The sequence below is a fragment of the Myxocyprinus asiaticus genome, chromosome 24 (genome assembly GCF_019703515.2).
Source record: "Myxocyprinus asiaticus isolate MX2 ecotype Aquarium Trade chromosome 24, UBuf_Myxa_2, whole genome shotgun sequence".
Lineage (NCBI taxonomy): Eukaryota > Metazoa > Chordata > Actinopteri > Cypriniformes > Catostomidae > Myxocyprinus > Myxocyprinus asiaticus.
The window spans coordinates 20,593,117-20,618,038 of NC_059367.1; the positions used below are offsets into that span (position 1 = coordinate 20,593,117).

Genomic DNA, 24,922 nt, shown 5'->3' on the forward strand with positions numbered 1-24,922 from the left:
TGAATAGCAAAGGGTCACAGAAAAACCCCTGAGGTTCTCCAAACCTCACATTTGACTTTTTTCTCCAGTGCAAGGAGAATCTTTACAACCCATCCTGGTTCCCACAATGTGAGTAACAGCAAAACTGATTAAATCCAATGAACACACAGCTAAATATGTACCCAGGCAGGGCTCCAGACTAAAAAAAAAAAAATGACAGAATAGCATTCTGAGGGTGTGTTCACACTTGTAGTTCGGTTCTCTTGGTCTGGACCAAAAAAGAAAATGATACATTTAGCGTTCACACTGGCATTTTTAACACCGAACCTAAAGATACGAAACAAAAGGCATCAGGAAAAAGTCACAACCTGATTGGACAACTATTATGACGTATATTTTGTGATGGAACTTGCCGAATATCCAAAACAATGGCGGCTGCTGGGTGAAATGCGCTCGTTAGATTTATATATGTATATATGGTGGTATTTGTACCAGCTGAGAACAAACGAAGAGCTACTAAAATGTGTAAAGGAGTCAAAACAGCACCAAGAATTCCTCCGTTGCACACACAAACGAAGATATGCTGCACGGACGGCTGACCACGGTTCCGACGCCTGTACCGAACTATAATGGGAAACATAGCTCCTATGATGAGAAGAACCAGGTATGCTTGAGGTCAGTATTAGGCAAATTACTTCCTGTTTTTGGTCCGTTTAGACGTCTTTGGTCCATGTTGCATTCATATATCAGTCGAACCGCACCAGAGCTCGTTTGGAAGGGGACCGAGACCCACTATTAAGGCAGTCTAGGTCAGCTTGTTTGGTGTGCACCAAGGTTCGGATGGCAGCGTTCACACTTGTTCAAATGAACCGCACTAACAGAACAATCACACCAGAGTTCGTTTTAATCAAACCAAACCTGCCAAATGTGAACACACCCTGAGATGCTATTCTTCTCACCACAATTGTACAGAGCGTGTATCTGAGTTACCGTAGACTTTGTCAGTTCGAACCAGTCTGGCCATTCTCTGTTGACCTCTCTCATCAACAAGGTGTTTTCATCAACAGAACTGCCGCTCACCGGATATTTTTTGTTTTTGGCACCATTCGGAGTAAATTCTAGAGACTGTTGTGTCTGAAGAGATTCCAGGAGATCAGCAGTTACAGAAATACTCAAACCAGCCCATCTGGCATCAACAATCAGCCATGCGATTATCTAATCAGCCAATCATGCGGCAGCAGTGTAGTGCATAAAATCACGCAGATACGAGTCAGGAGCTTCAGTTAATGTTTCAACCATCAGAACAAGAAAAAAATTTATCTCAGTGATTTGGACCGTGGTATGATTGTTGGTGCCAGATGGGCTGGTTTGAGTATTTCTGTAACTGCTGATCTCCTGGAATTTTCACACATAACAGTCTCTAGAATTTACTCCAAATGGTGCCAAAAAAAAAAAAAAAAAAAACATCCAGTAAGCGGCAGTTCTGTAGACGGAAATGCCTTGTTGGTGAGAGAGGTCAACAGAGAATGGCCAGACTGGTTCGAACTGACAAAGTCTATGGTAACTCAGATAACTGCTCTGTACAATTGTGGTGAGAATATCATCATCTCAGAATGCTATTCTGAGATGCGGGTTGGTGCTGTTTTGGTGGCACGAGGGGGACCTACACAATATTAGGCAGGTGGTTTTAATGTTGTGGCTGATCAGTATATGTATTTATATATTTAAAAAAAAAAATCTTAGTCTTTCTTTAATGTGACTAGATGGCCCAGACACAAAGACTACAAGGGTGCAAACTTAATGAAATCCCAGATGTAGTTTATTGTGCTACTCCAATCCCAAATAATAATAACCAGGGGGAAAAAAAAAAGATTTGGTATATAACACGGGACTTTTAATTATAAACAAGCCCGAAATACACATGGGACTACTAATCTGAAATGTCTGTGCTCACAGTTGTGAACCCACTGACAGCTGATTTGCTGAGAAAGTGACTCGAATTCAAACCGCTAACCTGAGTTCCTGAGTTCCTGAGTTCAAATGAGCTCTTGTCGGGTGATTCATTATAAAGATCCAGTTCAAAAAGAGTAATTTGTTCACGATTCAGACATCATTGCTCATGCTGTTTTTGTTGTTGCGTGCAGCCAGCAAGCTCATATCATCAACAGAAAGGGTGAAAAGCAGCGCAAGACACACTGGCGCTCTAAAGATTTTTTCAGTAACTCACAACATATCTGATGAAACCGCATATGAAAGCACACATCCCGACTGTCGCCAATGGCGACTACATTTTAAATTATTGTCGCAATCATTTATTTTTGGTCGCATTTGCGACCATTTTATTCACAGTCTGGAGCCCTGCCAGGCCCTTCCAAAAGGCCCTTTCATGGCGCTCTGTGAGAATCTGCTTCAGTGCAAAAGGGTATGTAGTTTTGGACGCAAGGAAGAGACCATTTTGGCCTGCATGGTGTGAAATTGAATAAATACACCAAGAGGGATGGGGGGTAGAGAGAGGAAAAATCCTCTCTTTGTGCCTGCGACCCAGCTAATGGAGACAAAGACCTCAGTAGCATGAGGATGAGGTCTGAAAGAGGGGACCCGAGCTCACCCCTCTGATTCACTATCACCCCTCTCCACCATCCCTTCAAGCAGCGCCCACTGCAACAAAGTCCTCTTTGAGTTTGGCCCCCTGTCCCGCACTTCCGTTAAGAGGGGCTTCAAAGTTCACGGCTGTTTGAGCCGCTCACAGGGGTGGAAATGAGCCATAGCGCCACAGGAGAGCAGAGACAGAAAGACATGAGGATGACAAGGGAAAAGAGACACTTAGAACTATGTATTAAGAGTGTAGAGTAAAACACCTAATCTGAGATGTGATCGGAGCTGTGGTGCAGAAGGTAGCGAATCTTCTCCTGACATGTATGAGAGCTGATGGCTTACAGGACACGAGTTCATATCCCGATCATGTTGTCCCTCTCTATCCCCCACTTCCTGTCTCTACTATTCTACAAAATAAAAAATTACAAAGGCCCAAAATAAAATTATATTTAAAAAGAAAATATGAGAGGTGTTGCCCATGTAAAACGTGCCACCATGATGCTAAAATTTAGAAAACAGAGTAATCACAGACGGAACAGTATGGTTACTGATCGCAACTAATTTTCTCACATAAGCACCTTAATGCTTTCTACAGCAAGCCCCGAGGGGATAAATACACAATCACACACATACACACAGGGTAAAGTTACTTTTTGAATCGCATCCTTATCCGGTGCGTTACAATTGTTTACATCCACACGGTACTCCTGTTATTTCGCCGATCTCCACGTGACAGGGAAGCAGACAGAAAGTCAGAATGAGCCAGTATGTCTCCCCACTGCCATTCTGAAACTCTGTGTGTGTGTGTGTGTGTGTGTGTGTGTGTGTGTGACAGAGCTCTGACTGAAGAGAACGAGACCTCAAGCACAACATTCGGTAGGACCCATTTGTTGACTGCGCTGTCTGGCGCAAAGTCGCAGAAATAGAAACCATCCAAAAATAGAAAGCCCTGTCGCTCGTCGTGTTTTTCACGGCTGGTTAGGACAAAAACTCTTATTAACATGGAAAAGATACATTTTATCGCGTCGCTGCGTCGCATCTGGTTAGGACACGGTGTAATGCCGTCAGTATTAGTTTCCATGTAAGCTTCTGCTGAGTGCAAATATTTTTGCTGTTATTTTTTATTGATTTATTTTTTCATTTTCATTAATGCATATTGTTCATTTAATTTTTGTTTTTTTCCAAAAAGAAAAGCATAGTTTGTTGAACTTAGCTTATTTTGAAATTGTTTTTGGTAACATTTATGAATAAAACAAAATATAAATTTCACTTACGTGTCTTACTTTTCATTTTTAACTTACATTTTAATTCATGAGTCGATTACTTGTTTTTTGTGGGTAAGAGCACTCGACTACAAAATTAATAAAAAATGCCCATCCCTAATTTATCATCTGGGAGGCAAAAATATTAAGTCTGATTGCTTAGAATTTGAGGTAACATTCAAGCCGGACAGTTCAATTTTGAAAAATCTCTTACCTTAAAGGAATAGTTCACCCAAAAATGAAAATTTGCTGATAATTTACTCACCCTCAGGCCATCTAAGATGAATGTACTCCGTCAAAAAATGGAGTACATTCACTTGCACTGTTTACAGGAGGAGGCCTGAAATGAAATTCTAAAAGTCTTAAATTCTGTTTTGATGAAGAAAGAAACTCAGATACATCTTGGATGTCCTGAGGGTGAGTAAATTATCAGCAAATTTTCATTTTTGGGTGAACTATTCCTTTAAGCATAAGCAATAGTTATAGTGTGCATCTCATCTCGCTCTCTTTGTCGTGAATCAGTATATCGTGAACACTAATTTAGCAACTGGGGGAGTTTATCCAATGACCATTGGGACACTGATGACTCTGCGACAAGATTACAAGGTCTCGCATTTGAACGCAGCTGGTATTAACAACATTGCCATATTACAGATACCCTTGTGCATTTTTGTTGCAGATATTAAAATGTACAGTGATTGTATGAAAGATCAATTACATAAAGAAATAAAAAATACAAAGGAGTGTATTTCTAATCTTCTAACAACTCAAATATTTAAAATATTGTTTCTCTTTTACGCCCATTATTTATAAAACATAATTAGCTCTCTTAACCCTTTCGCACGAGAATTTTTTCCTGTACTGACTAATTTCCCTGCATGACTTCTTTAATGCGCACTGTAATTAAGATGCACTGAAGGACATATTATACATTATCAAACATATAATGTGTTTTTTAGACGTTTATAATGATTATGATAGATGTCAAACATGGCATTTTGTTGTTTAAACTGCAATGCAGAATGGGATTTGGAGTTCGTCAAGCCTAGATAATTCTAAAAACCTAGCCCTTCCTTTTTGTTGCACCAGAAGTGGTGAGAATGAGTGATGGATGGAATAGGAGAAGGCTCAAGTGGACTAACTACTGTAGTTTATACATTTTTGGTTTGATGTCAGAATACATTAATTCAGTCAGCTCCGACGGTAACGGCTTTAAACTTTTATTTTGTGATTATTTGAATGTTTGTAATTTAAAAAAATAAATGTATTGTGATGTTGAAAAGACTATTTGAGCAGCTGATTCATTATGACAACCACTTCAGTCCCTCTCTGCTGGTAAACAGCAGCATGAATGCAGATTGCACCGTTTTAATTATACGCCTGTGCCCAGCCTAGTATAATCACACCTGTTTGATCGTACATGCGAAGTGGTAAAAGACAAAATAAGGCTTTGACTTCATAATTTTACACTTGTGCTCCAACATGATCACATGGGAAGTCGGCATGTTGCTTCTTAGAGTTTCAGTACCCTACAATCGGCCCCGATCGGACATTTTTGCATCAGCTCAAGCATGTTTACCTTCCCTTGTGGTGCGACTGGAAGCTTGTTGTGTCAGCAGTGTGGGAGAAACTGGTTTTAGCTAAAGAAAGCTCAACCTACAATTTTGCAATTTCATTTTGTGATCAGACTGTGCGCGCATCCTATAACAAATGAAAGTCTCCCGAAGACAATGATGACATTTCCAATAAGGGAATACAGAGAACAATGATGCTCCCTGATTTTTATGCCACATTGTGGGAATTTTTAGGGAGTGAACATTTCAGTGCACTGGACTATTTTACGAATGGGACAGCCCTAGAAATGGCCAACTCCCTGGAAAGTGACCTGACTACTGAACTAGGAAGCTGACTGAGACAAACCCATGGTGATGTTTGCCTTCACAAGCACCACTAATTATGCCTAGCATAATTTAACAGCTTTGGCAGTTCAGCTGTTTTGGACAGCTCAGATTATGTATGCTTCCTGCTTGAGGTCATTTGTGTACACTACCAAGAACAGTTTATTCACAAGAAAACCCAAGTGTCTATGTAACCACCCCATCATTAAGGAGCTGGAGGAAGCGTACAGAAAAACCAACACTTCTGCTGACTGACCGTTGGACAGTACTGCTACAAAAGGTCTGGTGTTGACATGTGGAAGTCCAGATAAGATCTCCTAGTCCAGATTGGAGTGGCCATCTGGAAGGCATTTGGGCTCATCACCATGGAAGAGTGATTTGAGCACGTATGGAAAAGTGCCATGTGAGCCACTGTTTCATGCACCACAAGGGGGAAAAGGACCCCTGAGCTTGCCTACATGACAACAGCAGACACCAGCTCTGGTTATGTTGCCACTCTGTACAGACCAATCATTATTAGGTCACATATGGCACTTTTCCACTGCACGTTGCGGTTCGACTCAACTCGACTCTGCTCGCTATACTTTTCTGAGCTTGCTTTTCCACTGCAGTTAAGTGCCGCATCAACGTGGGTCGGATTATAGGCTGATCGTCATAGTTGCGCCGCCTCTACTGCCGTGACATCATCTTAAACTTGACACAAACATCACTGACCATAAACAATAACACGACCGCTAGCTGTTAGCTACTAGCTCATTGTGCTGCATAAAGCAGTTTATGCATGGTGATGTTACACAAGTGTAACAGTTAAATTGGCCTGGTTGTTTTAGAAGCAAGCTTTCCAGTAGCTGGTCAACTAAATAAAGTGAAGCTTTCAAGTAGAATATAGAGTTAACGTAAAAAAAAACGTACCATCCTCCATCGTGGACTCCAACAACGCAGAGTCCAGGGCACTCTCCCTCCCATTGCTCGCCGGTCTATTGCCATAGATAGCATCCATGTGGTCGAACCACTTCCACTTTCTTCTGTTTGAACCACTCCGGCTGTTGTGGTCCTTGATGGTTCTGTAGTCACTTTTACATATTTTTAACTTTTCCCTACACTGTTGGTAGGTCCATTGGTAGCCATGTGCGGCCAACAGCCGAGACACTTCCTGAAAGACTTTTTCATTTTGCGTTGCTTCGTTCATCGCTAACGAGAGGAACGTCTGCACCTCATTTATTGACCACGGCGTGGTTTTGCGCACAGCCATTTCTTTTTACAATTCAAAAGTCGCGTGAACAAATGATATTGCTGTCGCTGTTGCTAACTTTAAAACTAGCGGGCTGATGTCCCGTGTCGCAAGTCCAGTGACGCTGGTAGTGATGATTCTCTCTGACCAATCAGTGATCTGCAGGGATTTGACGTCACATTTAGTATCGGCTCGGCTCGCTTGGAACCTCGACTGAGGTGGTACTAAAAAAAATATCAGGTACCAGGTACTATCCACAGTGGAAAACCTCCAAAAAGCGAGCAGAGTCGAGTCGAGCTGTACCGTGCAGTGGAACAGCCCCAATAGAGAGCTGCTTACTGTTTAATTACCTGTTGTGTGTACTGACATATAATGGTATTTCTTTGGCTATGGTGGTTTATTTTGTCATTTACCACAAGCTTATATGTGTGTGTGCATATTATCTAATTTCCTGATGTGTCATTTCTGCTTTCTTCTAGAGTAATGGATTAAATGACATAGTCAGCCCAACAGCCAGAGTATAATCAGCATTGCTTCATTTAAGCCACATTATTACATATTCATAATTTCTATTATTTCTTCATTGATTGTCCCCCCTAAGTGTGGCTTTGTGGCTGGACAAGAAGACTCTCCCCTCTCTCCACAAAAAAACACAAGATGACATAATATCCAATGCTTTACGTCCGATTGTCATATATTGAATGAATTCCTTTGTTTCTACATGAAACAAGATGCATGAGATCACTTGACTTAAAGAGTCAGAAAGAATTAACTCAATGACTTTCCATTATCCTCTGAGCTACATTTCTGTACCACAAAATTAAAAAACAAAATCCCAGTTGGAAATGTGAAATATGTTGAATTTAGTTCTTTGACCAATATTATTGAGTTATTTATGGGCATTAGATCAAGCAAACAAGCATTAAGGACTTATCCTATCAAAGCATTCTCTACAACATCAGTCAATAAATCAGTTTAATTACACATCTCTCTGGAAAACTTGACTCTGATTGGTCAATCGCAGCATTCCTTGATCCAACTGTTTTATATAATGACAAGTAAACTGTATGACTGACCATTGTCCCACGCAACTGATGTCTCTCTCATTACTCTGCGGTCTCTTTTATTCTTTAATCAAATCAACAGTTTATATCCTTTTATTTATTTAGCAAGTAGCACTAATGAACAACTCACTAGGGTTGCTACAGTGTTACCGGTTTTACTTGGTACAAGGGACAACACTGGTGTCAACTTTTATACCAGCAGAAACATTATGAATGGAACTTCCAATATCAATACAATAGCTTAACAAATAGAATAGCCTTAAATAAAGAATAGTTGCCTAATTAAGAGTTTGCGACCCATGATAAATTAATCTAAATAACGCATTGAAAGCCAGATCTTCTTTACCTACATATTAAATTACACAGGCAGCAAAGTACGCGCACTGACAGAAGACGTTTAATTGCATCTTATGGAGTTTCGTGTTCCTTTCCACAGTCGCCTTCGGCTTGCTATCAGGGTTTCTAAAATACAATTATTATTTAATTACTTATTTTTATACACACTTCATAATCGTATTTAATCAAACTACACAATGATGACTAAGACTTTATAGATATTACAGTTTCATTTTCTGTTAATGCATGTTTTTCTGTAAAGCTGCTTTGAAACGATGTGTTGTGAAAGGCTCTATACAAATAAAAATGTCTTGACTTGCAAGTAGCGAACACAATGTGCATGGTGGGTAACTGTAAGATGTCTCTGATTTGGAATGACACAAGAAATTCTGTTAGACACACAGACACACGCTTGAAGAAACACTATTATATTTTTAAGAACAGATGACAGAAAAGCAGTCCATGCGCATGTCTGACGCGCTGTTTGTTCGGAGGCGTGCAGTCTCGTGGAACACACGTATGTAAAAGGTTCTCACTCTTTCTTTGTTTCAGTCTTCTGAAAAATGTATATGAGAATGTCTATAAGAATGCTGTAAATGACCTCAGACATCTCAGCTCAGGAGGTGCTTTGAGTTCATTTCGCTTTATTTCCACAGAGCAGTTCGTTGTGAGCACAACTCTGCAGGGTCACTTTATATACAGTCTATACATCTGTGAATTAATCACAAAACCGCGTTCACCCTCGAACCATGATTTATATTTCAGTGATTATTTTCATCATAATTATTATGTTTACATTTAGAATTGTTTTTAGTTTAATATGTATTAATCATTTTCCACCATTGTCATAGACGGATAGTTGCCTGACGGTAAATGGAAAGGTGGCTACATAAGGTTTTTTTTACCACTTCGTTATTTTAATTGCTTTTTCGTTTTGTTTGAGTGAAATTTGAATTTAGAAAATGTCTTTGTTTTAAGTTTTTCATTTTTTAAATAAATGTCACCGGTGTGAAAATTATGAAACCGTGGCAAGTTTACAACTCAAATTATAATATTTCTTGCTTATTCCACGATTTGTACACAGTTCATATCTATCGCAACAGCACACTCTGTTGTTTGTCATTGGATGAGGCAAGTGGGATAAGTTACCAAAAAACTCAGTATGTTTACATGCACAGTTTTAATAGAGCTACAGCAGATATTGGGGTAGACGAGCTAGTCTTTATCGGTCTGTCAATGTATAGACCCTACATAACACTCTGTACAATGTGTAATCAAATAAGCCGTGTTAAATACACATCGTGCATCACTTCTGTCTTTTGGAGCATACGCTAAACGGCGAGGCTAATTGTGGTCCAATTAACGTCATGCTGTACGAAGAAGAGCTACAATTGCATTATCTGGGTGTGTAAGTCTAACTTCACAAAAATTGGACTGGTACAATTTCAGTCAGACTAAATAGTTTACATTACATTTTAAGACAAATTATTGTTTTAGTTCGACTGAGATCGAACATTCAAACATGCATGTTTACATATTGATTGTTCATTTCCTTCTCTAGTCACGGTGGTGCTCTCAAATCAGAAGCAATGGGAAAACCTCAAAAATCTCAAGAGTCATGGTACTATGGCCGGCCTCTGGCTACAAACCGCAGGGGCAATTCCCTCGGGACAACTGTGGAATTCCTCAGAGCTCTCTCTGTCAAAGGGGCCAAAGGGTTGATGGCCCCTGTATGGGCTCCTATTTACGGCTGCCATTCTCTTTGAAAAACATGACTCAAGTAGGCATCTATTGTGTAGAACTGCAGAAGTAATGTTTGTAGTGGGATCTCAATCAAAGCTATTGACTCTCAAGAGACAGAGAGAGAGAGTGAGAAAACACTGGCATTGTAGTATAGCTATTTCAAGCAAATAATCTCCATCACATACAGCAATCAGACAGGAATTCAGACCTTATATCCACACAAATCCTCACCACCTGAACAATTAAACAGCAAAGAATATAAAACAGACAAATGTTAGACAGGTCTGAATGATTCACAAATTGGACTTCACAACATCTCTCATGAACTCTCATGACCGCACCAAGGAGAGCTCTGGAGGTCATTTTTAGTGAAAAACAACTTACATTTTGGTCTGTTCCTCATACAAAGCTTTCGAATGCCTTCAGAAGACTCACAATATAGCACACAAGTCGCATGGACCACTTTTATTGTGCTTTTGCATCCTTTTAAAAGCTTGAAACCTCCAGTCCTTATTCATTGTAATTGTAAGGAAAAGAGTGATCAGTACATTCTTCAAAATGTCTTCTTTAGCATTCCACAGAAGAACGTCATACAGGTTTGGAATAACTTGTAACAAAAGCCTGTAAAACGTAGTTATGCAAGTGTTCGTTTCATGTCTGTGATATCGCTGCAAGCCACAATCTGTAGTTTATTTAACATTTTGAGAACATCTGCAGAGAGACTTATCCCATATGACTGTGGTCTGCATACATCTCCTCTGTCAGATAACATTCATAATCTCTAACACATGGATTTGTTTGCTGTCTACTTGTTTGCTAAAGGTAAGGAGGTGCCAAAAAGCATACCTTATTCATTTGCTTTGTGTTATGGCACCTGGCCAGATAGATGTAATTAAATTTGAGGTGTGAATCAGCTTGTGAGAGAAGGTGAGAGCCATTACACCATCAGCTGGTTGCATATCCAAAGAATGCTAATCTGTCTATGATACCTGAATAAACATATAAAGTTAATTTACACCTCAGAGGCCTTTATCAGGGCAGACAGGAACACAGACATCTTTATCATGCTATTTCATGCTGTGCTCAAGACCTTACAGTGACTCACCAATCAGCCAGCTCTATCTAGGGTTTGCATGTTTGACTTGCAGTTTAGATTGTATGATTGGCTTAGAATATTCAATATCACTCAGAACATCAGCAGGCTTTCTTACTCACAATATTTGTCAAACCACAAAAAGCCACAGGAGGGTTATTTTAGATAATTTATTTTATGCAAGATCCACAAATCTTGACTGCTGATGCAAGAAAAACATGAACATGAACAAAACATGCACATGAAAACATGCAAGTACATCCCTCACAGCCTTGTTTTCATTTATGTCAAAAATCAAACATGACGCTACAGTGAGTAAGATTTATTTGGATTTTGGTTGCATAATAAATTGCATCTGGGATTTCATTTAATTTTGGAGTCATTTAGCTCCTAAATATTTACCTGCTCTTTGCCCGAGCAACCTCAGAGACACTTGGTGGGAACCAAGAAATAATCGTGTTCACATAATCAATGATGAGAGCGAAGGTTGCGTCTTCCCTCTAAAATTACATTTTGATTGTTAGGTTTAGGGTGTACGGTTAATAAACTCGCTTTTGGCACCACTCAGTGGACATTTTACATACCCTGAAACTGGAGTTCACACTTCCCCAAACGTTTAACAACACTTTCAGCTTCGGCCACTGGGGAGTTTCGGTAAGCAAAGACCGATTTCAGAAGCAGACCTTTCGACCTACTTTTTCTGAATTCACAGTACGATCTGTCTGTAACCAGGCACGATGTGATAAAGTGACAAGCTATAAAAGATATTTCTCCCATGTATATCTTTTGTTTTTGTCCCAACCAGCTGCGACCGAGAATATCGACAGTACATTTTGTTGGTCAATTTGTATCTACTTCTGTAGCATTGCGGGGAGTCCCACCCACAGTGAAATCTCATTAGCCCAAAATTCCTCTCCACATATAGAGCACAACAGTGCCCACCCACTTATTCAACCAACTGGGTTCCGGAAGTATTTTCCCCATACATTTTCCCCATAGGCTTTTCATAAAATCCTTCATAAAACAGTTGTAAGCCATGAACCAAACAAACCAACTCCAAGGTAAATCATAACATCACAAACTTTGTTTTGCGGCAAAAACGTTTTTGAAAATCTGAAAAAAAGACAAAGGTAGAAGACTGTGTACTTACCATCTTTCATGAGGGCACGGACTACAATCCCATAAAGCATTGCGAATAATGTCATTGAATAAAAAAAACGATAAGAAGATATAAAACTAATGATTTTAGGTTGTTGATTATAAGTATAGCAACAATATATTTTAAGTTTATTGCATAATATTCAGATATGTACAAATAGATAAGTAGTTTAAGGGTGAAGAGAGACAGACTCGATTACGTCATTCACAGAGTGTCATTGGAGCGTGCAGTCACTCCGAGGCATATTTGGCGGGCTAGGTTGGCCGCGGTTCTCTGATTGGTGAAGCTTTCTCTGCTGGACCATAGGTAATGTAGTTGTTTACCAATAATTCCCATCAAAAATAATTCCCTTGTTAAACCCCATTTCAATTTTAAACAAAGTCGAAATGGCGCAGACTAGTGCCCGACCGATATATTGGTCGGCCGATAAGCCTTTCACCGATATATCTGTATCGGCGTATATTTTACTGATATGCGACGATATAAAACACATTTTTCAGAACATATAATGCAGAAAACAATGCTTTAGAATTGGTGTCATTACATAGTTTGTCCAGCAGAGCGCGCTCCGACTCCATTGTTTACAGAGCTGACGGTGGCTCTGCAGACAGGGCGGAGTTGAGCTGTGTGTCGGTAAGTTGCTAACTAGTTTGTGAAATACATACTGGAAACTTAATAAACAATGACCCCATCATTTTCCCTTTTCAATATAACTAATATAACGTTAACCCTGTCCCTGACAACCATGTCACTCATGTCTGTTTGCTGTTAGACAGCTATAGTTTGTCAGTTCATCAGTAATGTAGCAGATTGAAAGGTAAACATCAGAGCATCTTTTTGCAGCTCAGCAGACAATGGTGCGGTGGTGGATTGTGTCTGATGAGTGTTGATTTCATGCTATGTTGTTACCTAGTTGGTGAGACACAATGCTGGAAAGTAAAATAAACAACATCTGTCTTTTACTCTCTATGACAACGAGCTTAAAGCTAACTAGCTAACCACGTAGCTACTTTCATTGTTGTCAGCTGAGTGGAAGCTAATGAGTAAACATGTATTCACCAAACTGTTTTGTTCAGGATTCACAGTTTGGTACCCCTTCAACCGAACAATTCCAGTCATTGCATTTATAAAATGTAATTTTTAAAAGTCTGGTTTTCCACCATTGAAAGTTTCCCCTGAACTTGTAAAGCAGAATACGGTGTAACACCGCTGCTGCCATTTATCTTGACTCGGCAGTATTAATATAGTCAGCATTTGACTGATAATAAACAGTACTGATGTTTTGTTTAGCTATTTATTTTATTTGTATTTATTCTTTGTTTAAATGGTCAACATTTGACTGATACTAAACTGTACTGCTGTTTATTTAGCTATTTCTTTTATTTTTATGTATTCTTTGTTTAAATGGTCAGCATTTGACTGATACTAAACAGTACTGATGTTTATTTAATTTTTGTTTATTCTTTATTTAAATGGTCAGCATTTGACTGATACTAAACTGTACTGATGTTTATTTAACTATTTATTTTATTTTTATTTATCCTTTATTTTAATGATCAGCATTTTACTGATACTAAACAGTAATACTGATGTTTATTTAGCTATTTATTTTTATTTATTCTTTATTTAAATGGTCAGCAACTGACTGATACTAAACATACAGTACTGATGTTTATTAAGCTATTTATTGTATTTTTATTTATTCTTTATTTTCTCAGTGTTCATTTCTAGAATTTGTTGACAATGTATAATAATAATGTCAAATATTCTTTGATAAAAATATTTGTTTAAGAAAGCAGCCTTCCGAGTACCTTTGCATAGTCATATCGGTGCAAAATCAGTGAAAAATCCAAATAGAAAGGGTCTGTTTTCATTCCAGCTCAAAAATTAAATATATCGGTAATCGATGAATTTTCCCTCTCTAAAATCGGTATCGGTCGGGCTCTAGTGCAGATGCCTGGCTTTAACAGAAGCATATACCATCGATGAACAACCTTGGAGCTCAAGGTAGGTCTGTCTTTAAAGGTTTATAAGTTATCGTTGACAATCAATTAGCCTATGGAATTGTTTTATTTTATTATTTTTTTTACTTCTGGAACTAGACTGTTGCGCTCCACTGTAACTGAATAATAAACATCATGTTTTTATTGGCTGTGATTGTTGCATTGCACAGCATTTTCCTTTTTTAGTGTTGACAGACAAGTTATTTATAGATAAACACTTATGTTGCACCTTGTTAGAACGCAGTGTAAGAACACTGTTTGTCAAACCACAAATGGTCACATAAGGATTATTTTTGCTTATTTTGCCATTTATAATATCCACAAATGTTGACCGAAGATAAAGGAAAAATATTCAAAGTATCCTCCCACAAAACACAAAAATGAAAACATTATCCTTACATGGATTATAAGGGCTGCTGATTCACAACATTAAGCTTCTTTTTCACTTACAGACAACAGTCATTAAAAACTTTTCTTTTAACTGTATTTCCTTCACCTTTCAATCAAGAGTAATGTTATCAGGGTAGAACATGAGGAAACTCAACCCTCTCAACAAAACCAGTCACACATCAGCTTTCAAAATGAAGCCATATTTAACAACAGTGCCCCAATGTTTGTTTGTTTGATATCAGATATGATGAACATCATGAGGAAAGGTCTACCCAGCTAATGGATTTCAGAAAAGTTAAAGAGATTCCTGAAATTCCTAGTGCTGACTTCAGACTCTGTGCCACAGCTTATTATGCATGACTTGCCACGACTTTAAGACACTGTGACAATCTGACACTTTAATGGATGATGGATCATAATCAGCAGAGCTTGTGGCAGTCACGGTGAGAGCTACCAGCTGCAGACTGTTTTAGTACAGATGGCTCTGCTGATGCTGTTGATTGTCATCAGTAGTACCGAGCATCTGCAGGGTCTACGGGGGTCAGCGGACTAACTGTATATCAGACCTGGCATGTACGGCCAGTTGAATTACAAGATAATGTGCCAAACCGTATCCAGACACATGGTGTCAATGGAAATGTGATTGGTTCTTTGTGGAGCTTTTGTAACAGTTACCGATTCAATCCACAAAATACATTTGCGGATTGACAAATGATGAAAGCATATCGATATCAAACAACAAAGTAGAAATTTCTCATGTCCAGTAATAGTTCCTACACCCCTGGTAGGGATAAATCTAGTATATCTCACATTTCTTTTTAAGCTACAATTTAAACAAACATTCTAAACTTATGCTGCAGTTTAAGGGTCAGATGAGGGTTGTTTCTGTTGTGTGGTTGGCGAGGATGTGTACCTGCTAGGCCGTAAGGCAGCTGGGTAGCTGGTTGTGACACTGTGGTACAGATCGGGTCTATAAAATGCACTATTTATAACCAAGAAAACCTACAATCGAGCTTCCCTCCTGCAAGGGCTCAAACAGAGACATCATCTGCAAGAAGGAAGCACACCAGGTCGACTTCCTCTCTCGGCTCCTCCTCACATTCCTGTCATCCTGTTTGGGTAAATTCTTACTCCTCCTAAGGAGCCCAGCTGGGGCAGAGAAACTAACAACAGCTGGATGGGCAACATAGACATCAGAGGGGGCACAGATCCCAGCCCAACAGAGGAAACGGATCCTCAGTTATATATAAACACTTTAGCTCTCCAGCGGAGCACGTGAGCGGAGTGGAGCGAGATGTCGCTCCGCTCAAATATTCGCTCATGTGCGATCGCTCGACTCCAGTGCTCAAGTTCAAAAGTCATCGCTCCGCTCCTCGCTCACAATCGCTCATGAGCGAGAGCGATGTTGGAGTGGAGCGGCATGAAACGAGAAATAAATTAGGAATCATTTCTTTGTCAACATTCTTGTTTATTTTTTTGCATCAGGTACAAAAAAATCCCTCTTCATATTGGCATACGACCTAATATTTCATGGTGCAAATAACAACTGCACAAACAATGCCTTGATGTAGGCTACTTAAAAAAAAATAGCCTTGTTCTCTCTGCCCTATTTGGATGTGGTTAGTTTATATGGGGACGTGGGGTAATGTAACAGCCTAATTACCAGAACTTCTCATTTATTTTAATCCCACGCTAATCGTTCATGTCAGTAATTCTTCCAGACTTTTTGCGGGCTGCGCGTTCCCGTGCTGGCAAAGGTAATAGCGTCTTTTACCTGTCAAATGCTCAGTAAAAAATAACCCCGGTTATACTTATCCCATGCAAATTGACAGGTTGGTAAAAAGCAAGTGAATCTGCACTATCCGGCCTGTGAACCCTTTAACTCATTGTTTCTAAAGTTCACCAAGTGTCTGAAGTGGATGTTGGTCATTGAGAAGACACCAGAAAATTTAAGACGTGCTTCAAAACTTCATCTAACACTGGCTGTTGCTTTTGGCTGATGCATTAGAAACAAACAAGCATGATTTCTTTTCATTAGTAAAATTAGAAATGGACACAAGTGCTAATTTTGTAATTTGAGCAGAGTGAATGGGAAAAATTGTGCCCCGCTCACATGCTCTGCTCTCCATACATTTAAATGAATTGCTTGAATGACAATCCTGCTCTCTTCCTCTATTTGATTGCTTTGTGCCACAGATTCACACGGTTAACACTTATTGGGGGAATCAACATACGAATGGCTTAAGGGAGTCACACACTGGACGCGTCTGGCGGAAGACATGGTTTGTTCTAAATTTCGAAACATTTGTTTTCTATGAATGTACGCACACCAGAGCTACCGCTTGCTGCAGTCGGCGGTGCCCAGCAACAACTCCAGAGGCTGCTCGCTCAAATTTCTGCCACGCCACAAAACGCAACTCGAAAATTATGTATTTTAAAGTTACAAGTATGTCTTTTGTGGTTTGACACATTGCCCATTCATGAAGCCCGTTCAATGCTACAGATTAACAGACTAACTTGGCCATTTCTAATTGTTCAGTTTGCACAGTTACACCAGTTTCATACACTAACCTGCAAACTCATCAACATCACTTTGTTCATTCTCGAAGAAGTACAAAAACGTTCATAACTTTTGTTTGTACTGTCTGCCACCTGAACCGCATCGACGTGCCCTGTGTTTGATAACTGTCTCATTGCTGTGCCATCAAATGTGAAATAATAAGAAGTATTTGGCACAATATCCTACACTCTGACTTCTCTGATCTAAAATCTAACAGAAAAGATGTTAAAAGAAGTTAGAAATTGGGCAAGATAACCAAAAAGGGCTCTTAAGGCAACTGTTGTTCTGCCAGGTGGTTTATGAAATGGAAGCCTTTGAAAATATGACATTTTCCTTTTATAATGTCTGTTTGAGAGTCCTTGTGTAATTCCACAGATAAACAGTGGCAAGAAGAGCCATTCAAACACAGAGACACAGCCTTGAAACCTTTATCACTAATAAAAAGAGTCTGAGTATCCTGCTTAAATATCTAAACAAATTGATGATGCAATTATCAGTTTCCCTAGAGTGTGGCAGCCAGCCATGTCTGGGATGACTACATCTATGGTGTGTGCTCACAAAAGAACATACCACCTAGAGTGACTGCCATGAGCTGAAAGGCAGACTTCTTTGATATCGATCACTAGCACTGCCTTGTTTTTCACATTATAGCCCTTGGAAAGACAGAAGCAATGAAAGATGAAGAGCCATATGAAGCAGTTTCCTCTTCTTTCACCTGATGCACTGCCATCCGCTTCACTTCACCGGTGTCAATACACAGGCAAGCTTCATCCCGATGAGAGGCCGTCAGGTGCATCTGCAGGGACTAATTTGATTGGTTGTGCTTTGTTTAATGCTTCCAGATCAAATAACATTAGACACACCACTAGGGAGATGAATCCCTATGAGACAGCAGACTATGATTTTTACCATATGGAGGGACACAACGATAATTAGGACAAGTGTACTCATTCATCTTCCACTCATCCCTTTGGGAAGAACAAAAGGGCCAATCAGAAACACGGTCTTTAATATAAAGTGATACTTCATCATTTGCTCACCTTCATATTGTTCCAAACCTGCACGACTTTCTTCTGTGGAATACAAAATGAATGTTAGGGACTGAACGCCCCAGTCACTATTCACTTTCATCGCATATTTTTCCCCATTCAATGAGAGTGAATAGTGACTGAGGCTCTCAGTCCCTAATATTCTGCCGAAACATTTCCTTTTGTTCCATGGAAGAAATAAAGTCATACATGTTTGGAACAATAAGAGGGTGAATAAATGATGACAGAATTTTCATTTTGGGTGAACTAACCCCTTAAATCTTACTGCTACAGCCAGGTCTACATCACCAATTGGCAGCACCCTCACGAAAGCCACTTTGCCTCCGCAGCTTAACAGGCCAATATGATTATGAAGGATTGGTACAAACTGGTTTAATAACTGTAAGGCTGCTAAACCCTCTTTGGCATGCTTATAAAACCACTCAAAACTCCAGCTACTTTGATGATGTTAAATTTATCCCAAGGTCAAGAGGCTTAGGACTGGGACAAAAGCGCTGGTGTGGAATGTGAAAAATGAATTTCGGAATGCTCAAAAAATGGAAAAGTATGGTTTGATATTGGTGGACTAGTTTTATAACACTAAACTTCGAAGGGGAGATGGAATATGAATGGGTTCAAGGTTTTCTATTCTTAAATCCAGGCAAGCTATGTCATGATGTGATGCTAATCAGAGCAAGAAAACACTTGTCAAGTATGCAAGTCCCTGTCTGGAGATTTCAGTTACACTTTTGTTTATTTTGTACTTTTATTTGATCTATTAACATACTTTAACAGTGCATTTAAATACTATGGAGGGTCACTGATGTTTTAAATGGGGTGTCAGTGCTTTGAGGGATTGCATACTGAAATCCTTATCACAAGACACACAAAAAAAACAAGTGTTCTGAAAGTTGCAGATGATTCTGACTGAACGTCTGAAAAAAAAAAAAAAACACAAATCGCCCCTCTCACACAAGCCTAAACCACTGCTTTTATGAGCCTGAGCTTATAAAACCTAACTGCACATGACCAGGAAATATGCTCTGATTTAAGTAGCTTGGTTGAAAAATATTTAAAAACCAGTCAAAGTGACAACCTCTTGTTTCTCGATTTGAAAGTGTTCTTAGATCAAACGCATCTCAGAGTCAACTTTAAACTGTACAACAGAAAAGTACCAGCAGGGAGATCACCCAAAGAGGTTAAATATTAGTCATTTAAAACCCAATGGAGAAGCAGCACTGTATATATATACACGCACGCATACATTTCCTTGCAAAGCATTAGCTACTAAAACCCCAATGAAATTCTTCAACAAAACAATCCCTATTGTATAAAAGAATAACCCAGTCAACACGATTTGTTTCAGAATGTTTTCAAACATTCTGTCTCTTCCCCTTTCTTGATGATCGCACAAAGTGACTAAAATACGAATAGTCTGACAGCTTCGCCAGTAGGCAGGCAACCCGTTATTTCCAAATGAAGAGTTTTATGAGCCTGTAAATGAGAGTTACCGCTCAACTGCAACTAACTAGCTACATGGGTGCTCAAACGACAACATTCAGGTGCATAAGAGTTTAGACTGAGCCTAGTGCATGTGCTCTAAGTGAGAGAAACTTACCGACTGCAGAAATACCAAGTTTCTCACGTAATCCCGTTCGGTGTTCAATATTTCATTTAAAACGCACAGTCTCAAGCGAAACTGACGGTCCGAGTCCTTATTGCTGCTGTGATCCCCGTTTTCTTGTTGACTGTCCTCCTCGGTGTTTATTTCGCTCATTTTTTTTAAACCCTTTGAGAGAAACACCTTCAAACAAGCCAAAAAATATACGGCAGTTGCCCGAAAACTCTGCGGAATGAGGTGAAGGTGGAATAATTAATCCATTTAATCCGTCGCGCGCCCCGCACGCGACCTTTCAAAAGGATGCGGCGGGATAAAATGTTACGTTAAAATGGGAGAAACGTCTGTAAAAGTAGCAACACGTAACATCGAAGTTAACCGCAAGACAATTTGCATCTCATTAAAAATACTTTCCGTTTAAAAGGCAAACCAATGAAGCGAAGTAACACACTGGGCGCCTGCAGTATATATGAAGAAAGTGCCCAGATGGGCGAAATGATGTGACAAATGGGAGTGTGCACTGAAACGATTGAGTAACCGTAAAGCGCTGACAAACCGTGTGGTGAAAGCCGAAGTAGCGTGTCCACGAGTGTTCAGGGCTATTAAGTGTGAGTAACGTGAAAAGTGAGACGGTTGTGAAAGCTGTACAGAGAACAGCTAGTATACCGCTGAGGGACCGTCTGCAAGTTGCAGCGCTCCCACAATCACGTCACCATTTTTGACGTGTGTTTGCATTGGAGGCTAGATCTATTTTGTATGTTTTTGGATGCCTATTTGTGTCATTCGGTCATTAAACCCATTAGAAATAGCTTTTGGCGTCCTTCAAAATGGCAGACCTATCATATTCTAGTGGGTTTTATTAAAGGTGCATCATTAAAAAAAGTTCTACTTCTACCTAAAGAAATTAAATTAAATTTTGAAACATGTGCATAAAATTATGACTATTCACATGAGATAAAGACTCCAGTCATATTAGTACCCTTATAAAAGTTGTTTTATTCCACATGGAGAGGGTCCCCTCAGGGGGGCTGCCATGTTATGATCACATGATCATCCAAATACTACTGGTTTAATCTCACTAACCACTCTGTTATTGGACACTTTCACTCATGGATTAAATTAATCATGACTGACTGTGAATAGTGAATTTCTACAATGGCACTGGTAAGTGAAAACTTTTGCGTTTGAATGATGCTTCATCCATGCCTCTAGGAGTCAGTGTAAGTCCAAGATAACATACATAAAAATTACTTGGTGCACCTTTAAAGCATTAACATGATTTATCTGTCGATAAACGTTATTCAGAGAATCGCTGTATTTGAATTTGACAGGAATGAAAAGGAGGCCATGAGGGACAGACTTACGCTCTCACCTGAAGTTCCTGATCACAGCTAATTTTCTGGAGTTTTCAGTCAACTGAACAATTTCTGGAAAGATATTTTTCACATTTTTTCAGCAGAACGATCAGCACCCATTTAAACAACAGTACAACCCATAGTACATACTGTAAGTATATTACAGCCTCGTTTTAATTCCCATCAAAAATTTAAAATGGCACTCCTCCACATAAGTTCTATGAGAAATAGAGGTGATAGCAACTGTGACTGTCACTAATGTTGGCTGAAAGTGCCAGTGCAATATGACAAACCAGGGCAGGATCTTGGGGGCTACTGGGGTGGGCTTTGATGCCCCGTTATATGTTATTGCCTCCCTAATGTAACCATTCTAGATCTGGGCCTCTGACAAACCAATTTTTAATAAAACATACTGTATATCGTTGTCTACATGACATGTCTGTGGTTTCTCAGTAGATATTTGGTTGTTCTGATGCACAGACAACAAGGTTTTGTTCATACCCTCTGTGCCCTTAAGGTGATGCTTCCTCAGCATGATAAGCAGTTATCAGAGCCTGTCCACATCCTGTTTACACCATTACAAAACACTACAATCAGCAGTACATTTAATACTCTCTCTTGCACAAATTGTGCCACCAAATCACCAGACTCCACCAAATGAATGGGTAAAAAAACAAAAAAACATAAAGGGTAAGAATGACTTGTTGGTTTGAATCACTATTAACCTGCGGACTCTTTCAGCTGCAGGCATTTCACAGATGGCTGACATTTGAGAGGTGTCAATAACCACCGCCGCTGTGCTTAACTTGGCTTGAGTACTGCACTGCCCAAACTAACTGAACAACATAGTAAAAGGGTTGTCACTGTATGCTTTGATATCACTTTAATATTAATGTTTATCAGTAACAAACGACTAGAATGCCACAAAGAGAGATAATATAAGTAGATTAGGGTGAACCGAATACAGTTTACACACTGCAAATATTTCCCTTCTTATGCAAGTTTGAAGATTATTAGTATGCACATTCCACTCACATTAACATCCTCTGTCTGTATGGGAAATTTGAAGGTTTATGATTTAGAATGATGAATCTTATTTTTGAAAGATGTTTAGCAGATATTAATTAGACTGTGATGCTTTCCAGATGAAAAGACCTAAAACAGGCATCTCAGAGATGTATGTGAGCTATCTGGGAAGTAATGATGTGTTTGAACTGTACTCACGGCATAACATGGTGGCAAATGCTCCTAGAGTTTTGTACACTTTAAGTAAGAAAGCTTATATAAGCAAGACAAATACAGTGCATCCGGAAAGTATTCACAGCGCTTCACTTTTTCCACATTTTGTTATGTTACAGCCTTATTCCAAAATGGATTAAATTCATTATTTTCCTCAATTGTACAAACAATACCCCATAATGACAATGTGAAAGAAGTTTGTTTGAAATCTTTGCAAACTTATTAAAAATAATAAGGGGGGGGGGGGAGAGTACATAAGTATTCACAGCCTTTGCTCAATACTTTGTTGAAGCACCTTTGGCACCAATTACAGCCTCAAGTCTTTTTGAGTATGATGCTACAAGCTTGGCACACCTATTTTTGGGCAGTTTCTCCCATTCTTCTTTGCAGGACCTCTCAAGCTCCATCAGGTTGGATTGGGAGCGTCAGTGCACAGCCATTTTCAGATCTCTCCAGAGATGTTCAATCAGGTTAAAGTCTGGGCTCTGGCTGGGCCACTCAAGGACATTCACAGAGTTGTCCCGGAGCCACTCCTTTGTTATCTTGGCTGTGTGCTTAGGGTCGTTGTCCTGTTGGAAGATTAACCTTCACCCCAGTCTGAGGTCCAGTGCGCTCTGGAGCAGGTTTTCATCAAGGATGTCTCTGTATATTGCTGCATTCTCCCAGTTCCTACCTCTGAAAAACATGGCAGCATCATGATGCTGCCACCACCATGCTTCACTGTAGGGATGGTATTGGCCAGGTGATGAGCGGTGCCTGGTTTCCTCCAGACATGATGCTTGCCATTCAGGCCAAAGAGTTCAATCTTTGTTTCTCATGGTCTGAGAGTCCTTCAGGTGCCTTTTGGCAAACTCCAGGTGGGATGTCATGTGCCTTTTACTGAGGAGTGTCTTCCGTTTGGCCACTCTACCATACAGGCCTGATTGGTGGAGTGCTGCAGAGATGGTTGCTCTTCTGGAAGTTTCTCCTCTCTCCATAGATAAATGCTGGAGCTCTGTCAGAGTGACCATTGGGTTCTTGGTCACCTCCCTGACTAAGGCTCTTCTCCCCCGATCGCTCAGTTTGGCCGGGCGGCCAGCTCTAGGAAGAGTTTTGGTGGTTCCAAACTTCTTCCATTTACGGATGATGGAGGCCACTGTGCTCATTGGGACCTTCAATGCTGCAGAAATTTTTCTGTACCCTTCCCCAGATCTGTGCCTCGATACAATCCTGTCTCGGCAGTCTACAAACAATTCCTCGGACTTCATGGCTTGGTTTGTGCTCTGACATGCACTGTTAACTGTGGGACCTTATATAGACAGGTGTGTGCCTTTCCAAATCATGTCCAATCAACTGAATTTACCACAGGTGGACTCCAATCAAGTTGTAGAAACATCTCAAGGATGATCAGTGGAAACAGGATGCACCTGAGCTCAATTTTGAGTGTCATGGCAAAGGCTGTGAATACTTATGTACATGTGATTTTTTTTGTTTTTTATTTGTAATAAATTTGCAAAGATTTCAAACAAACTTCTTTCACGTTGTCATTATGGGGTATTGTTTGTAGAATTTTGAGGAAAATACTGAATTTAATCCATTTTGGAATAAGGCTGTAACATAACAAAATGTGGAAAAAGTGAAGCGCTGTGAATACTTTCCAGATGCACTGTAAATTAATGAATAAATTGATAGAAAGTTAGATTAAGATGAAGTCCACAAAATATCATTGTAAATTTGTAATTTTGGTGTGTGCATGTCAGAGGGTGCCTTGTATCAGGGTTAAGACAACCAAGAGAGGATTTCCAACTGATATGTTAGAATTAATACATATGCAAGCATTAGAAATGTTTGACAACAATCATAAAGTATAAAATGTGTCAGCATATTTCACTTTAGTTAGGCCTAATGCCTTATTTAGCACATTACTAATGAGTGTTACAACTGTCCTGAGGTAGTGTTTAAACAGTACCCAGCATGGCCGGTCAGCTTATTAGGCGACCACTTAGGGTGGCATCGCTTTGGGGGCACCAATCTACCGAACCAATTACAGCATGTGTCCAATCTGTTTTGAACAAAATGCACCCTGTGCATTCTGAAATGTGTTGTGCCACCCCCCATTGAACATAGAGACCGTGTACTAAATGCTTTACTAGCATACTACTCTTACTGTTTCTTTTATATCTATGTTTGGCAAAAAAATGTGAGAGAAGTATGGATAGCATGCCATTAAGGATAGTAAGCATTGATTACATTGCGCTTTGCTGGGAAACAAGTGACTGAAAAGAAGCATTGTAATGCATAATAGTTGATCAAAATAAAAGGTATAATTAAGAAAAACAGGTCCATAGGAGACACCATATGAGATAACTGATAGAAACAGTTAGGTAAAA

At 39.6% G+C, this 24,922-nt stretch overlaps 1 protein-coding gene across 1 annotated transcript in view; it reads right to left on the reverse strand.

Annotated features, from left to right (window-relative positions):
* LOC127414752 (phosphatidylinositol 3,4,5-trisphosphate-dependent Rac exchanger 1 protein-like) overlaps window positions 1-20,558 on the reverse strand; it is a 125,296-nt gene extending 104,738 nt beyond the window's left edge. The window contains exon 1 of the mRNA XM_051652992.1: window positions 19,960-20,558. Coding sequence (XP_051508952.1) covers window positions 19,960-20,118 — 159 coding nt within the window. The 5' untranslated portion in view covers window positions 20,119-20,558. The remainder of the gene's footprint in view (window positions 1-19,959) is intronic.
* Between the last annotated feature and the right edge of the window lie 4,364 nt (window positions 20,559-24,922).